An 18,346-nucleotide genomic window follows, 5' to 3' on the forward strand; every position below is an offset into this window, starting at 1 on the left:
AAGGAAATAAAGGAAAGGTATTTGTTACTGTGTTTAAAAGATATTGTTTAATTGTTAAAATAGGTTAAATAATTAACTTTAAATTTAAAAATATAAAAATTAAAAAATTTTAAATATTTTAAAATTATAAAAATTAATTTAGATAAAAGTTAGACACTAAATAAAAGGTACTATAGAATTAACCTAAAAAATATGTATCTAATTATTCATTATACTTTATTATATCGAGACTCAATAATTTATGGATGGCGTCCTTAAATTTTAATGTATTATTAATTTTAACCATCAATTCTTTATTTATCTTTATATCTTTATAGTGTCAAATAATCAACATATTTAAAAACAACTTACACATTCAACATTTTCTTAATTTTTTGTTTCAATTGATATTATCAAGTGTGATCTTAATAAATATATAATTATAAATTACACTTTACAATAATAAATGATAAATAATTAAAAAGATTTATTTTCGATAGTCATTAATCTACTTTTTCATAATAAGGTCTTCAATGACGATATAAATTTATTATTAAATTATCTTTTTAAAAAATTTAAACTAATAAAAAAAATACATTAATTATTATATTTTTAATATGATCTTTCGCGTAATAAATTTTTTTGAGATTGCGTTTACATAAGCCTTTTTTTCCTTTTTGTATGTTTTATGTTAATTTTTTTTTCTCTTTTGATGTCAATAAAAATTGAATTCTAAACATTTTAATCATAAAAATTTTGATATTATATTTTAAATTCACTTTTTTAAAAGTTTAAGTTAAAATAAAGAGATATGACTATATCTTTGACATTACGACAAAAATTATTTTTAGTGACAATAATACAATAGTCACTATTTCTCTTATTTAATTTATGATTTTGTAGTAATTATATATTTGTCTTTTTACTATATATTACTATATATTGTAATACCAATTATTAGGGCAATTTACGCATCTAAATTGTTTGACCCTCAATATTACGTAAATACATTGTTTCCAAATTTAATACGCAAATGCATTGTTTCACTATTTTATGTAAACCGCTACTGGCAGTAGCGGTTTACAGGTGTGCATAAACTGCTACAACCAGCCGCGGTTTATGTGTGTGAGTGTGTGAGTGTAAACCGCTGCTGCCAGCAGCGGTTTACGTGCGTGTGTGTGAGTGTAAACCGCTACTGGCAGTAGCGGTTTACGTGCATGTGTGTGTGAGTGTAAACCGCTACTGGCAGTAGCGGTTTACGTGTATGTGTGTATACTATTTAAATAATATTATAAATAAAAAATTTAATTTATCATTTCACAATATAATTTAAAAAATATAAATATGCATGTAATAAATTTTTTATTTGTATTTATTATTAAAATGAGATTAAATAGCAAATCAAAGAGTGAGTACTCACAGAGTACTAAAATATATAAACTAAGACTAAATTTTTTTTTATCTTCATCCCTTCTAAAACTCATGAATGATAAAATAATTTATTTTTAGTAAAAAATTCACTAAAGCATACACTTTTTTTTTTAAAATTACTTTATTTTTTATCCATATAAATCATATGATTGCAAAAAATATATACTCCGTTTTGTTTCTCTCAATTTTTTTGTAACTTAATTTAGCGATTTCTGTGTTCCTCTAGCGGTTTACGTTGATTAGAAAAAATGTTTGTTTATGCTAAATTAAGTTACAAAAAAATTGAGAGAAAGAAAACGGAGTATATATTTTTTGCAATCATATGATTTATATGGATAAAAAATGAAGTAATTTTTAAAGAAAAAAGTGTATGCTTTAGTGAATTTTTTACTAAAAATAAATTATTTTATCATTCATGAGTTTTAGAAAGGATGAAGATAAAAAAAAATTTAGTCTTAGTTTATATATTTTAGTACTCTGTGGGTACTCACTCTTTGATTTGCTATTTAATCTCATTTTAATAATAAATACAAATAAAAAATTATTACATGCATATTTATATTTTTTATTTTATTCATCAAAATTATGATGCTATCACTATTATTTATCTAATTAATCAACTGTAAAATATAAATAATTTTTATTTTTTGGTATAAGACAACAAAGTTGCACAAATAAAAAAATCATTTAGCTAGAACCTCAAATGCAAATCAGCAGCAAAGAACACAACCCATTTTCCAAACTCTCCAATCTCCTTTGTATGGTTGATATAAATAAAAGAGAATGAAGTGATTTTTAAAGAGTAAAATATATAATTTAGTAAATTTTTGGCTAAAAATAAATTATTTTATTATTTATAAATTTTAAAAGAGATGAGAATAAAAAAAATTAGTCTTGCTTTATATAATTCAATACTTTGAAGACTGTATTTTTTTATTTGTAATTTGGTCTCACTTCTAATAATAAATACAAATAAAAAATTTATTACATGCATATTTATATTTTTTAAATTATATTGTAAAATGATAAATTAAATTTTTTATTTATAATATTATTTAAATAGTATACACACATACACGTAAACCGCTACTGGCAGTAGCGGTTTACACTCACACACACGTAAACCGCTACTGCCAATAGCGGTTTACACTCACATACACATGCACGTAAACCGCTGCTGGACTCACACACTCACACACATAAACCGCGGCTGGTTGTAGCGGTTTATGCACATCTGTAAACCGCTACTGCCAGTAGCGGTTTACATAAAATAGTGAAACAATGCATTTGCGTATTAAATTTGGAAACAATGTATTTGCGTAATATTGGGGGTCAAACAATTTAGATGCGTAAATTGCCCCAATTATTATTACCGTCACAAAAATTATTTTATTTTTTATTTTTAATTCTAATTTCTTTAAATTAAATAGTCACATAAATTATCATTATTGCCACTAATTTTCATTATAAATTTTTATCTGATCTTCCTAAATCAAATTGATTGAGAAAGAAAAAGGAAAAGAGAAATTGTTCATGTTTCCATCCTCACTTGCCTCCATTATTGTAATCGAGAAACCCACTTTCGTCCATCGCCGACCATTCTCAATATTAGCAGCAGTGACATGATTTCTCAGCCATAGAATAATAGGCCTAACCTTTTGCAACATTTCCATTCAATCCTTTTGAAAGAAAATGGTAGTTTATGCCAATCAAATTATTTTATATATTTCGTTCTGTTAGCTAAATATGGTTTTCTACTGTTAATAATCATGGCCTGAATGCTTTCATCATTGATACTTAATTGTACAGGTGGAAGAATATAGAGGATGCAAGATTTTGGAACTTATAACTATAGAAGTGATTTTATTCTATTTTATTGTAGGACTTTGTCGAGAATATTGTTAGTTATGAAAAGCGTAATGAAAACACTATATGGCATAGTTTAATATTTTTTGTGTTTGGTAAACGAAAATATTTGGTAATAAAAAAATATTTGCTAAAAATTACAAGAATTTATCTTATTTAATATTTATTAAATATTGTAACATTTAATGAATATTAAATAAGACAAATTTTAACTGTATTTTTGTTTCTCTAGTATTATTGGAATTTATTGGTTTTGACATCAGTTAGCTATCAATATTTAAAAGTATGAGATATATAAAGTATGTTTTCGAATTACTAAACTAAAGAAATTGAGTTAATAGTTAAGTGATGGTCAAAAACAATAAATTTTAATAATTCCTTAACATTTTTCATATTTTATTTTATAGTAGTTAATTTTAGTATATTTATATTATGTAAAATAATATATAATTATTATTGATAAAAATAATTTTAAAATTAAAAAAATAGATTGTTACCTCTAAATTGAAAGAAATGACTATATAATAAAATTAAGAAGTGTCTTAAGCTATTAGAGGCAATAACATTAATAATAAAAAGGAATAACATTACAATTTAGAATTAATTTTAGTGATTATATAAATTATAAAAAAAATAGCACTAAAAGTTATATATCTTTTATGATCTTTAAAAAGGTTTTTATGATGATTATTATAATTGCCATTAAAAATTTGAGAGACAAAATATAAGAAAATTAATTAACGATAAATATATTAGCGACTATTTTCTATCACTAAAAGTAAAATAAATTGCTAACATTCATCAGGTTACCATTCAATATTGAAAATGTTCGGATGTCTTATTTGTTTACTATGCTTAGCATCTTTTAGATATTCTGGTTAATGTTATCTTGGTTAAATTAATGAACAGTAGTGTGTTTTGAGTAGAGATCACAGATAAATGAGATAATATCCTATCCTCTTTAAAATAAAGGGTAAATTACCCTCGTGATATATAAAGTGATTAGACTTAACTGAAACTCATGCTTTACCAACAATTACATCATTATTAAAAGTTAAAGCAAAACGTAGTGCATCGGTTGATGATGATTCCAACTGTGAAGTCAAACTAAAATTTAAGTCACTTCGGTTACTTGGTTTCATACTAATGGATCGCGGTAGAATGTAAATAAGAGAACATCAACACAACGCTATTATGGTAGTTGCTACTCTCATCATGACCGCAATTTATCAAACGATTCTGAGTTCCCCAAGTGGACTCACTCAGGGCGGTAGTGACAATGGTCCAAATAGTAATAATTTTGTAAACGCTACTTCATCCCTCAATTTTACTGCAGTAGAAAAATCTGTCTTGTCAGACAATATTTTTGGTACTATGTGTAAAGATTTTAAAAAATGTAATGATATTGTTATCAAATTTTAAGAGAAACATAGCGTCAATTGAAAAGAAAAGAGAAGATAACGTGAATCTTGAAACTCTGATGGAAAGATAATTTATGATAATCACTGTATATGTCACGAGGAATAATTTACCTTTTATTTTAAAGAGGGTATAGTAGACTTCACCATAATATAGATATTACACTAGTAAACTTTTTAACATTTATTATTAATTTGTGATTCCAAGTTTTCCGGAAAGATAACAAAAGATAAATTTTTTATGGTTCAAGTTTACAAATATAAATGTTGAATTGATCTCTGTAGCATCATGCATAGTTTAATTAGTACCTTAATTAATCCATATATTGACTTTTCTTTTGATCCACGAACCAGTAGCAAACATGCACTTAATACATAATTCATACGCTATTACATTACTTTACACTTATCAAATTATCTCTTAATTGATAGGGCCTTTCTCTAACTAAATATTCAACTAACTAAATTCCACTATTATTAAAAAAAAATAAGAAAAGTTTAAAGGTGAGTAGAATTTATTATTTTTGTCCAATATTTTTTAGTTATTAATCTAATTACTTTAATTTAACATATATTTTTATCTAATAAGACTAAGAGTTGGTTAGGTTTAATTTTGAAGAAACATATGGTGATATGGCACATGCCCTAGCACATGGATTAGTTCTTTTCTGAAATTCTTGATTAATATTCCTTAATCGTCCCATTATTAAAGATGAAATTATATATGTTATTATTTCACGTGCTGCTCACTGGACAAAATCGGAAAATCATGGCATAAGCTTACGTGGAGCCACACACCCTTTATCATTACTTTAGAATTTAGATTGTCAATCAGGTTGTTAAAGGCCAAAATTAAAGTTGATCAACGTTTCCGTCCAAATCTAATAAACGCAGCACGCCGCCGCCACCTGCATTATGTATCAAATCTTGTCCTGAATTCTTAATCATTATTCTCACCTATCATCTTAATTCTGACCCTTAAGTATTGGAGGGGATAGTTAAGCTCATTACAGAGGAGGCCAAGGAGTTTATTGCTACCAAGGTTTTGAGAATTGAATCTGTCAATGATGTGATAGAGTGATTAGTTTAATAGTTTAGTAGTTCAATCGATATTTAATTAAATATAAATATATTATTAAAAATTTAATATATAATTTTAAGTGTTTATATTTAATTATTTTTAAACTAATAAAATTTAAAATTATATAATTTCACACAATAAAATTGTTCATAATTTATCATTAAAATTTATAAGTAAGTTTAAATATCAAAATTTATAACTAAAAAAAATTAAAATGCACATCAACTATCAATAAAATTATTCTAAAAAATTTAATAAAATATCACAATCATTAAAATTAAAATTTAACAAAGCAGGGAAGAGTCAATAATAAAATTACTCTACAATCATTAAAATTAACCATCAATAAATTTATTGTAGCTTTATAAAAATTAATGAAACAAAAAAATAACAAAAGAAGCAGCAATTAGATCTATTTTATTCAGTAACAAAATTAATTAATAAAGTTATTCAAATTAAAATTATCATTATTTTTTATAATTGCAGCAATTAAAATCCAGAATAAAAAAATATAATAATCCAAAATTATTATAATGAATAAAATAAAAAAATAAACTTATATATATATATATATATATATATATATATATATATATATATATATATATATATATATATATATGGGGGAGAGGTGGCCGAGTGGTTCAAAGCATAGCATTGGAACTGCTATGTAGGCTGTTTGTTTACCGAGGGTTCGAATTCTTCTCTCTTCGTTAATTCATCAATCTGCAATATCTCAAATGCCAACGGATACCATTATTCTAACTTTAGTTGCTATGAATTTTCAATTTTAATTTTTTTGGTAATATAAAATGCAAAATACTAGAAAAAATGGACAGGAAATGCATAGAGTTGAACATAGTAGAATAAGAAATTAAAAGATTTCGTTGAAATTGTTCGTTTGGAAATTTTCGGAAAAGCTAATCATAGGTTCTTCTCCCCATCGGAACAATAGGGCCGTTATACTCATTACTAAACTTGTTGAAGAAATCAAATAGAACCAAGATAGATTTTGTATAATGATATAAGTTGTAAGCAGTTCTTATTATCTCGGCCTAAAACCTCGCCAATTGATGTTTACGGCGCTTCCTCTATCAGTTGGATCTTTTATCCATAGAAAAAAGTATCTAGACATATCTCTATTTCTTCATTTTTTTTATTCTATGAAATTTTTTTTTATCAGCTTCACAAACCCCCTGTGGGGCTAATAGTTTTCATTTCCCATCCCATGGGAAACCCTTTTCGCTCCGCTTAGCCCTATCCCCCTCCCAGGGTACTGAAACCATTAAAAGAACGCCCAATAACTTATTGGGCACTGTACGAAGTATTTGAAATACAGGAAAGAAATACCATTCCGGCAATAGATTCCTGACGTATACGAAGGAGTGCGATTCGTTCGATAAATTCCTACATCTCTATCTATTTCTGAGATGTTTGGATTTTTCAAAACTCCATGGACATGCAGAAGAGAAATGCTATTCCCACTCGGACCAAGACATAGGAAGGGCGTAGTAAGCGATGAAATGCTTCGGGGAGTTGAAAATAAGCGTATATCCGGAGATTCCCGAATAGGTCAACCTTTCGAACTGCTGCTGAATCCACGGGCAGGCAAGAGACAACCTAATCAACTGAAACATCTTAGTAGCCAGAGGAAAAGAAAGCAAAAGCGATTCCCATAGTAGCGCGAGCGAAATGGGAGCAGCCTAAACCGTGAAAACAGGGTTGTGGGATACACTATTATAGTAGCTGAAACTGCGGATTCTCCAGCTACATTACAATATCTCGCTCTGTATACGGGAGCAGCTCTGGCTGAATTTTTTATGTACCGCGAACACCACACTTTAATTATTTATGACGATCCCTCCAAACAAGCCCAGTCTTATCGCCAAATGTCTCTTCTATTAAAACGACCACAGGTCGCGAAGCTTATCTGGGAGATGTTTTTTATTTGCATTCACGTCTTTTGGAAAGAGCCGCTAAATATATAAGCGTTTGAGCTACACCTTATACATGCATACATAAAAAATATATGTTATCATGGTATTAGAAATTTTAATATTTTATAGTTAAAAGATTTAGAATTTTAATATTTGTTGATGATCTCTAAAAATAATTCAGATACATAAAAAAAAATTATGTAAATTTTACACAAATCTAAAAAGTTAAAAATATTAAAAATATAATTATTTATGTATTTTTTTAATCTGTATAAATTTTTTAGAAAAAATAATTCCATCACATAGGATTAATAACTGAATTCCGGATGAAAGACAAATAATGGTCCATGCAATTCTTGCGCGCTGCGCCTACAAAGACTCGTAATACCCTCTTGAACCCTAAACCTCTTGTAGAGTGCATTAATTTAAGAGAGGGAACTTTTTATATGAAATAATCAAGAGTATATCTTTCGGGGTGGTCCAAATTCTTCTTTTGATATAATTAAGGTTTTTAATATTATTGATTTCTACGTCTGTTATACTGCTTCAAAAGCATTTAATTAATCAATATGGAAATAAAGGCCGGAGAGAAGGGAAAATCTTAATTAAATGGCTACTTCTAGTGTGTCCATTACTAAAACAGTGTAATAACTAATAACAATTAAGTTCTTTTTTAAGTAAAAAATTAACGAGATTATATTTAAGTTGATCTCTGAATTTGTAGGTGAGTTTGAAGTTTTTAAAGTTTTAATTGTTTTTATTTAATTCTCATCATGATTTTTGTTAATTCTTGAAATAATTTTTAATGTACAAATTTTAACAGATTCATGAACAGTTGAATACCCCACTAGATTCTATAAAATAATGTTATTTTAATTTTGACACTTAAATAATCCAAAAACAACACTGTAAATAGTGTTTATTGAAACTTCAATTAATTTACCTAACAAAATAAGTGATACAACGTCATTTTTGAACTATTTAAATACCAAAACTAAAACTGTATCTTTGCAGGTTCAGCGTGGTTCGACTGTCTATATCAGCGCTTTATTAACGTTTTTATACTGAAAATTATGTGAGGCATATTTACAAAGTTTGAAGAATATATAGAGGCAATTAAAATTTTAAGGACTAAATTGAAACGTATAAATTCAAAGGCCAAATTGAATATTTATTCAAAATATTATCTGACATTTAGATGCTTTTTTCGTTTTGATAGGATATTATTTGGATGTTAATCCTGTTTAATTTATTTACAGAGCTAAGAAAGAAATATAATATGATAATTAATATGAGTAGACATATAAATAAGGCCATGGATTCCTTACTCTCACATTTTTGTGGGAGTATATTAACCTGTATCAAAATAATTATAAAATATACCATTTTTTTTAAAATTTATTAATTATATTTTGACCCCTCAAATTATTGGTTTTTAACTTTTTTTTTCTTTCTTTCTTTTTTGGGTACGAGAAACTGAAGAGAATAGAGTTCTTGGAGAGCATCAACCAGATTGAAGCAATTTCCTTCTCTAACTCTGCCCTCACTCTCCTCTCCCTTTAGAGTTTGGAAAACCTTAACTCTGCCCTCCCCTTTCTTTTTGATTTCAGATACAGAGGCATTCAGAGAAGAGAAGCAGCTAAGGTTTCCATCCAACTTCAATCCCTGCCATTCTCATTCTCTTCCTCTGCAGCAAATTTCCTACGCCTGCTTCCGCCGCCGCGACCTGCTTTCGCCGCCGCCGCCGCGCCCTGCTTCTGTATGTTCTCCAGTTTTTCGGCTGCATAGCAAATGCTTTGCTGATAATCTGTTTCCCTGTCTCCTTACTTTTGCAGCCTTCCCCAATTAAATCTTGGTGATTAATTTGCTTTAGAGAGTAGACTCGATTATTGTGTTTGATTTTTCTCTGCCTACTATTGATAGGTACGCATATTCAGAGGAAGTGGGAGAAGAATCAGATGATGAAGAAGCTCAGTCTTTAACAAAGGGAAAGCATGAAGGTCAAGGTGGTGAACTAAGTATGGTCAAGCAAGAAAAGAATGTCGGAAGGGACGCACACTTGGATGTAGATAACGAGTCAGAGGAGGAGGAGGAGGACAAACGGGAATAAGCTCTTAATAGGTCTCTTTTAGCACACTTGTCCTTCTTTCTCATTTGGATTTTTCGTCTTACACTTGTGCCAGAAGTCCACAACCCGTCAGAAAGAGGCGTTGTAAAATTTTGTTCATTTGTACTGGTATACAACAGATTCATTTGTTTAGAGGAATACTAGTCTTTTTATATCTTTTTTTATTTTGGGGTCATGTGTATGTAATTAATGTGTAACATGCATTTGCAAATGCTGATGATCAAAATTCATTGTGTTCTTTATTCCCCCCACAATTTTTGGACGTGGAATCTCCTTGATTTTTGGATCAAGTCTCTAAAGTAGTATTTTATTGTTATATTTTAATCTCTTTTGTCCATTCTCTCATTTCTGGATTCTTTTTCTTCTAATGTTTCATGTATTCAGTCTTTATTGGAGCTTGATCATTATTTGTATCCCAGATAAAGCTGATGAATCAGGGCCAATCATACTTCATCTGGATTCTTTGAGTCTTCACTCTAGCATATCACTATTTGATAACATCAAAAGGTTAGGATGAAGTAGCACTTGATTTATTGTATACCATATATGTAACATATCTAGTTCATTTCTGCTCTGGTTATTAGTTCTTAAACATATCACAGCTTCCATATCTTATGACTTCACTACCATTCTATGTTACAAGTAGGTATTTTTCTTATGTTCTTGTAACTTGTAAGCATATATAATAAGATTAAATATACAGATGTGTCCATATATGCAGTTAGAGAGCCTTTGATATTTTAGTTTTGCCCTTTTGCTGAATGACTTTTGGTATTTAAAAAGATAGAAGACACACTGCTTTTATATCATGGATGTCTGTAAATTATCCTATTATGGATAAATTTTATATTGTTGTGTTGATCAAAATGGGAATTGGCAGTTTATGAGTTAGTTGGCATTGGCAGTTATAAGGGAATTGTGGATGAAGCTTGTTAAAGGAACACCTAGAGACAATTAGATCCTCTTCATTTTTTCAGTTTTGAGTAATTGCTAATATATTCAACTTTCTCCTTTTTGTTTTGCAAATTCCAGCCAAAGGAATACATGCAAATTGCGGAAAAAGCAGCATTATTTATTAAGAAAGAACTTCACAATGTTGAAACCTAAAGGCTGAACCATAGTTTCAGAAATTCTCCATCTAAAGCACCTGGTTTCTTGGATGATTATGCTTTTCTGATCTCTAGATTACTGGATCTCTATGAGTTTGGTGGTGGAATCAACTGGCTTCAATGGGCAATTGAATTGCAAGGTACTCAGGTAAAGATTGATATCTGAATCTGAAAGAAATTTTACGGTGCTTTGCCAGACATCGAGTTCCTCCTGAGATGTGTTACTTGCAGGATGCTTTGTTTCTTGATGGGGATGGAGGTGGATATTTCAATAATACTGGAGAAGATATATCAGTTCTTCTCCGTGTGAAAGAAGACCATGATGGGGCAGAACCCTCTGGAAACTCGGTGTCAGCTATAAATCTTATTAGGTTGGCTTCCATGCTTGCTGAAAGTAAGGCTGAGCACTATAAGCGAAATGCAGAGCACCTTCTGGTTTGTAAACTGCCACCTCTTTCCTCCTAGAAAACTTGTTTTCTTCTTTGTACAAGTTCCCAAGGGTGGAAAGTGATTATCACTTGGTAGTTGTCTAAGATTCCCCTTTACATGGTAGTGCAGGCTGTTTTTGAGAAAAGATTGAAAGCGTTGCCTATGGCGGTGCCCCTCATGTGTTGTGCAGCAGATATGCTGCGTGTACCTTCCAGAAAGCAAGTGGTTGTGGTTGGAGAAAGGAATTCTGAGAAATTTGAAAGAATGCTTGCAGCAGCACATGCATCATATGATCCAAACAAAACGGTGAATATATTTAACTCCTTTATTGAGTTGATACTGCATATTTCTTTTTGGTTGTCATCAATAACATCTGTGCGGATGTTGGTTGTAGGTTCTTCATATAGATCCCAACAACAAAGAAGAAATGGAATTTTGGGAATAGAATAACAGCAACATTGCTCTGATTACGAAAAATAAGCATGCAGCAAACAAGGTTGTAGCTCTTGTATGCCAAAACTTCACTTGTAGTCCGCCTGTGACTGATCAATCCTCACTTGATGCTTTACTATACAAAAAATCGTCCTCTTCATCAACATGAGATATCGGTTCTCACAAGTGGATGTTAGCTAAAGCTTAGAAGCCATATTATACACAACTTGTTGGTTCTGACTACTGTGTCAAATATTTTCTTCAGTGATATAGAGATTATGCTTGTCTTTTTACTCTCTATGCCAGCATTATCTTTCAAATTTGATATAGAATGATGAAAATATGTATATTTTTATAGTTAAAGGTTGAATAAAATAGTTATATATTAAGTTTGGTTTAGTTAAATAAGTTTGTACCTCAGTTTCCTGGGTGAACTAGCACAATAAAATCACCATGGATTAGTTATATATTGTATTCATCATACTTAGCAATAATTAGTTACGGGAATATATAGGTTATGAATAATTTATGTTAACCGATAAAGTAAAGGAAATTAGTAATATAGAATTGTAATATGAAGAAGGATAAATTAGTGTAAAAACAAATGATACATAGCTTAGTACTTTGTCTTTCAAAGAAAATATTAAAAATATCTAAAAAGATAATTTCTCATTCCCAAATGTCTTCATGCTCTGCTTCCACCTTGGTCCTATATTGCCAAGCATTTTCTTGTATTACGAGACATAAATCGTTGTACTCCTCTAAAATCAGATCCACGGCAAGTCTCATTCGTGTGGAGTCGTTAATCTGCTTAGAGCACCAACAATATAATTCTAATTAGAAGTGTGTTGGAAAAATTATGTTAAAAATACTTTCTTATAAATATGACCTGAATGTTGAAGTCATTTTGTAAAGTACATTCTCTCATCCAACCGGTCACCCAAACTCCGCTATCATTCCTATGATAAAAAGCATTCAACAAACAGTTATTATATACATATAAGATATAATCTATTAAACGAATTATGATATTTAAAAAAAATTTAGTTAAAATGCTAAAGAAAATTGTTTATGTATGAAGATTGTTCCCCTGTCAATACTACTTCTTATGGTCGTTCAACTCAAGGTTTTGGTGGATTCATGGCCTTCATAATGGGAATCATTGCCATGATCCGCTTAAGAAGGCAATGCCGAAGAGAATCTGCCCCATGGCCGAGCATGATGATTGTAACCCAATTTATCTAAATTATAGACAAGTTCACAAAATTTTTTTTCTTGCTTTTAACATGCATAAGCTTTGATTTGTGATTGCAGTTCCACTGGTGAGGAAACAAGCGTATGTTTTACCTAACCTCAAAATATTATTACTAGTTTGTGTTGATATGATTGGTGGCGTTTTCATCTTCAGTCCCATTAGATGTCATTATTGAATTCACTTTGGTATAAATTTGATCAATGTGTAATGCACTATGTCATCCCTCCAATGTATGTGTATTATGTATATATGCTGAATAAGTGAATAAAACTATGCTTGGTTTTTTTGTATAACCAAGTTACCAACTAATTTTCTAATTTAATCTATGCAAAGAGAGATCCAGAGGAACAAACGCTTTTCATTTTCCAACTGATAAAGGCAAATCACATTAAACACAACTATAGAAAAAAGTGTGACACAGCAAACTTGTGTTTAATTCGGCAAAGAAGCCAGAATGGCTATACACACATTAGTAAATTTCCTTAGTTAAGTCAAATCCATCATCAAGTATAAATCAATATTTAGAGTTTACGTGTGCAAGGGATCATCATTCAGCAATCCTCAGAAACACCATGGTATGAAAAACTTGGTCGTGCAGATCCTCTTTCAGCAACAACACTCACTAGCAGAACTTCTTCTTCTGCTAAATAACATCATCAAAATTGAGGAAATAAGGAAATAGAACTATCAGAAAAATCATGTGAAAAATGAAACTCTATGATTTAACTGTGTTCTAAGAAGATTTTAGACAACTCACCCTTAGCCTAGCTTCTTCTTGGTTGTCAATGTAAGTTGGCAGTTCTTCTTGCCTCATTAGAGCTTCATACAGAGCCTAATACATAGTGCAAGAGCATTACTTAGGTGAGGAAACCAGGGGCCAAAAAAGTAGTATTTATCAAATTGACAACCATATCACTATGACATTTTCAAAATGTATACAAACATAAATAGCTAGATTACAAAGAAAAAAAGATGATGATGACAATGAAATATTCGCACGAAGAGAACAAATGCACAATGGCAAGTATGCAATAAGCAATTCAGATAAGTCACCGTTTAAGTGACAGTAAAGAACTGAAAACCTAAAAAGAATAAAAGCTTTCGCAACATACTTGGCATTACTTGAATATTAGTATAACCACAAATAAATATTCACCACACTTCCTTAAGAATAATCTGGCACCTGTATGCTCTACAGCAAAGAATCTAGCATAATATAGGCTGCATAGCAAGTATATTGCAGTAAAACAGAAAAAGCATGTAAGCCATTTTGTGAGCTTCCTTTTGTGTTTTGCCACTGCAATTGGAGTTCTTGAAATGACTTGCGTCTTTGTTGTCTTGTTCTTAATCAAGAGCCAGCAGAGTTCTAGCATAGATCTACATGGCCATTATCTTGCAACAGCGGGATTTAGAAAATTTAGCTATTCTGAGCTAAAAAAGGCGACAAAAGGATTCAGCCAAGAGATTGGAAGGGGTGTAGGAGGCATTGTATACAAAGCTATTATATCAGATCAAAGAATTGTTGCTGTAAAGAAACTCAATGATGCGATGCAAGAAGAAGGTGAATTACTTGTAAAGATTGCTATTATTTTCCTTCTTTTTTTTTAATTTTTTTTTACTTAATTTAATTCCATAAAACTACACCCAAATTACTTGTAAAGATTGCAAACCTAAAAGGTAGAGATAGAATAGCAACATGTAATATAAAAGAACAAATATATATGCTTACAAGTTACAAGAACATAAGAAAAATACCTACTTGTAACATAAGATGGTAGTGAAGTCACAAGATATGGAAGCTGTGATATGTTTAAGAACTAATAACCAGAGCAGAAATGAACTAGATATGTCACATATATGGTATACAATAAATCAAGTGATACTTCATCCTAACCTTTTGATGTTATCAAATAGTGATCTGCTAGAGTGAAGACTCAAAGAATCCAAATGAAGTTTGATTGGCCCTGATTCATCACCTTTATCCGGAATACAAATAATGATCAAGCTCCAATAAAGACTGAATACATGAAACATTAGAAGAAAAGGAATCCAGAAATGAGAGAATGGACAAGAGAGATTAAAATATAACAATAAAAATGTCCCTGCTGCCAATATAAAATTGAGCATGAAGTGCATTCATAGGAGCACAGAAAACATAACTATAAACATTTACAATTAAATAACCCATTCTTCATTTGTTTTTTCTTACCAGTTTAATTTTCTTCTCCCACTATTTCTTCTAATATAAAAATCTTATAAGGCAGAAGAGACTTAAAATATATCAAAGAAATACTAAGTACAGAGCATATCAGCCCCTTATTTTAGTCGGATAAACCACAGTTGTAGTTTCAAGTCAATGTAAAATGAGGTGACACTATAGTCTAAGTATTAAATATATTTCTTGACCTTAGTGGTAAAATATTTAAAATAAGAGTAATACTACAAATAATTTTTTTAAAAAAATTTAGTAGAACAATTTAGTCTCTAAAATAGAATCATCAACTCTTTGTTTCTTTTGGCAAATTAGTCTATTGTGAAACTTTAATGAAATTTTGAGGTATTGTTCAAAAAAATAATCTTTGCCAATTAGACTCATTTGTGTCTTTTGCATTACGGGCTGACCTATTACCAAAGTCAGATTTTCTTAAAAAGTTAAGGTCTCCTTATTATGCACAAATTATTTTTATAATGGGCAATGGTGTTTGTAATGCATGATTATAAAAAGTTTTTAATGCTATTTTTTCAGTCACAATAACTATTTCTAGTATTATTAGAGAAACTTATTTCTATATTAAAAATCCCAACTCCTCTCGATTCTCTACCTTCTGATTATATGAAGAGTTATATTATTCTTTGGTCTATTATTGTATTACAATATTCAAACTTTTTCATATTTTGGTAGAACATCAACAAATTTGATCCACTATTATCTATATATATATATAAGACATTATTTTAAGTTGTATGATTGCTTCATTTCGTAATACATCTTTAATACAAACAACAATAATGATATCTAATTAAAGTCAATGTATTTAGATTTAGAGTAAAAGGAGAAATTCCGGTTAAGGTAAACGACTGTAAGCACAATTTAACTTATGATAATTTATCTTAAAAATTTATCTTTGACAAAAAAACCTATATAAATGATATGGGAAAGTTTTGTGATTTAAAATAAATTGGAAGTGAAAGCTTTAATCATCTTATTCAAAGAGCACAAAGAGTATGCAGCATTAAACAGCACACACTCAAACATATCGGATTAGAAGGGTCTAGATTTTTTTCCAAACAAAATCACTAGAATCTTCTCTCATTTTCTATTTTTTCCTATAGAGATTTACAGAAAGATTACAGAACAAGCCCATAGCAATTTTCAACGAAGATTTTGAAGATAAGGACTTGTTAAGATTCTTAGACGTATTAAATCAGCTCAAATCCCTTCCTACTCTAGCAGTAATCTACTAATTCAATATACAAACAACAAACACAATATATTTACACAGCAAAGGAAAAAGCTGTGATACTATCAAATTAATTCATGCAATTTAATTAAGTCCTAACCAATCAAAAAGTGAACCACAGTGAGAAAGAAATTTACAGCAGGATCCGTTGAAATGAAGAGTTCAACACTGAGAGATTTTAAAATCTGTAGTTCTGTACCTTTTCATCTTTCCTAAAACTGGGTTATGCAATGATTCAAAATTAGAGCACATCCAAAACTAAATATATTTCTTGACCTTAAAGGGCTTTCCCTATCATAAGAATTTTATTTTCAGAGAAGTATAACCTAAAACAACAGAAAGCAAAAAAGAACTTTCTCGCCGTCAAGAATTTAATAACTTACAAAATGAAGTTTCACTGCTAAGGAAAAAACTTACTCCTCGTGTACTGGAATCAAAACATAGGCCTTCTGAAATATATTTACACCCTTCCACCACCTTCTGAATTTGACATAGAATGTTGCTCTGTCACTTTGCTGTCATCCTTGAGAATGTCTGTCAGCCGTCTTGCGCGGCGGCGGCGGCATCTTGCGCGGGGGCGGCAGGTAGCGCGGCGGCAGTCGCAGGTTGGAAAGAGGAAGAGATAAAGAGATATTGAGATTTACAGAAGGAAAAGAGGAAGAGAGAAAGACAGGGATTGAAAACCCTAGCAGAAATTGATAAAGAGAGGAAAACCCTATTATACCTCTCTTCTCTGGATGCTTTTGAATCTGAAAATGAAAGAAAAAAGAAAAAAAAATTAAAAACTAATAATTTGAGAAGTTAAAATCTAATTAATAAATTTTTTTAAAAAAAAAAACGGGGTATATTTTGTAATTATTTTTATGAAGGTTAATGATACTCCCACAAAAATTGTGGGAGTAAGAAATCCATGACCTATAAATAATTATAACACATTTTTTTATGTAGGAACCTTTTGAATTTGTATAAATATTGTATATGTCTTTTTTTTATTTATCTTATTTTTGCTTTTTGAAAGTCAATAACAATTAAATTCTAAATTTTTAAATCAAAAAATTATTAATATTATGTCATAAAATAAATTTTTTAATTTAAATTGATATGAAAAAAACAAACGATTATATATTTAACGCTGTATTTAATTTTTTACTAAAATTAAATATTATATTTAGTGATTTGAATTAAAATTTTAGTTTTGAAATACAAAATTTTAATTTTTTTATACTTCTAAAAAATCGAAATACAAAAAATTGATATTTTTAGAGATAAAATTTTAAATTTATTTTTCATATTCTAAACTTATTTTAAATTAAATATAATATTTAGATATAATTTTATATAATATATTTTATATTAAATATAATATTTAATTTCTATTTCTTAATTTTTTTTAAATTAAAAAAATTTAAAATTTTTGAATAAAAAAAATTATATCATTTAAACTATAATATTCTGACTTCTTCCTCGTCTCTCAATTGATTTTATAAATATGCCATGCCATGTGAATCCGATCCAATCATCGAAACGTGTCATGGCATGCTTGAGGCACGTGTCGACAGTATTGAGTCGCACTACAAAATCCAGAGAAGAGCGGAAACGAAAAACTAGAAACCGTGGTTTCATTTTGGCATATTCTGATGCTTTAGTTTCCTTTTGCTGTTTCTCTAGTTGCAATGCAACAAAGGCAACAATACAATCAAATTAAATAACCTTAAAAAGGGGGCAAATTAAAAAAAGCAACCCTAGCTAGATTGGATAGGAAAGCTTTGCAATCAACTAATCAAATCAAATAACACAAAAGAAATAAAACCCCAAAAAAA

The 18,346-nt window shown here is 29.5% G+C and overlaps 1 protein-coding gene and 1 long non-coding RNA gene across 5 annotated transcripts; one reads left to right on the forward strand and one right to left on the reverse strand.

Moving 5' to 3' along the window:
- Positions 1-9,153: 9,153 nt before the first annotated feature.
- On the forward strand, positions 9,154-12,199 carry LOC112772819 (uncharacterized). Of its 2 annotated transcripts, none has more exons than XM_025817826.2 (7): positions 9,154-9,471; positions 9,636-9,948; positions 10,260-10,347; positions 10,873-11,089; positions 11,181-11,384; positions 11,508-11,684; positions 11,773-12,199. In XM_025817826.2, the coding sequence occupies exons 4-7, from the start codon at positions 11,039-11,041 to the stop codon at positions 11,821-11,823; spliced, it is 483 nt and encodes a 160-aa protein (XP_025673611.1). In that variant the 5' UTR covers positions 9,154-9,471; positions 9,636-9,948; positions 10,260-10,347; positions 10,873-11,038; the 3' UTR covers positions 11,824-12,199. The 2 variants fall into 2 exon arrangements, with proteins under 2 accessions (XP_025673611.1, XP_072081422.1); XM_072225321.1 differs by having other exon boundaries at positions 9,164-9,471; positions 9,636-9,833.
- A 124-nt stretch (positions 12,200-12,323) lies between these two features.
- On the reverse strand, positions 12,324-17,412 carry LOC112772303 (uncharacterized). 3 transcript variants are annotated; one of them, XR_003187448.3, is made up of 6 exons: positions 16,944-17,412; positions 14,960-15,082; positions 13,823-13,897; positions 13,598-13,705; positions 12,700-12,769; positions 12,324-12,617 (listed from the first exon to the last, which is right to left on the reverse strand). It is a non-coding gene; the product is annotated as an uncharacterized lncRNA (long non-coding RNA). The 3 variants fall into 3 exon arrangements; XR_003187447.3 differs by lacking the exons at positions 12,324-12,617; positions 12,700-12,769 and having other exon boundaries at positions 13,404-13,705; XR_003187449.3 differs by lacking the exons at positions 12,324-12,617; positions 12,700-12,769 and having other exon boundaries at positions 13,404-13,708.
- Positions 17,413-18,346: the final 934 nt, after the last annotated feature.

This window comes from Arachis hypogaea, chromosome 18 (assembly GCF_003086295.3).
Source record: "Arachis hypogaea cultivar Tifrunner chromosome 18, arahy.Tifrunner.gnm2.J5K5, whole genome shotgun sequence".
In the NCBI taxonomy this organism is placed as follows: domain Eukaryota; kingdom Viridiplantae; phylum Streptophyta; class Magnoliopsida; order Fabales; family Fabaceae; genus Arachis; species Arachis hypogaea.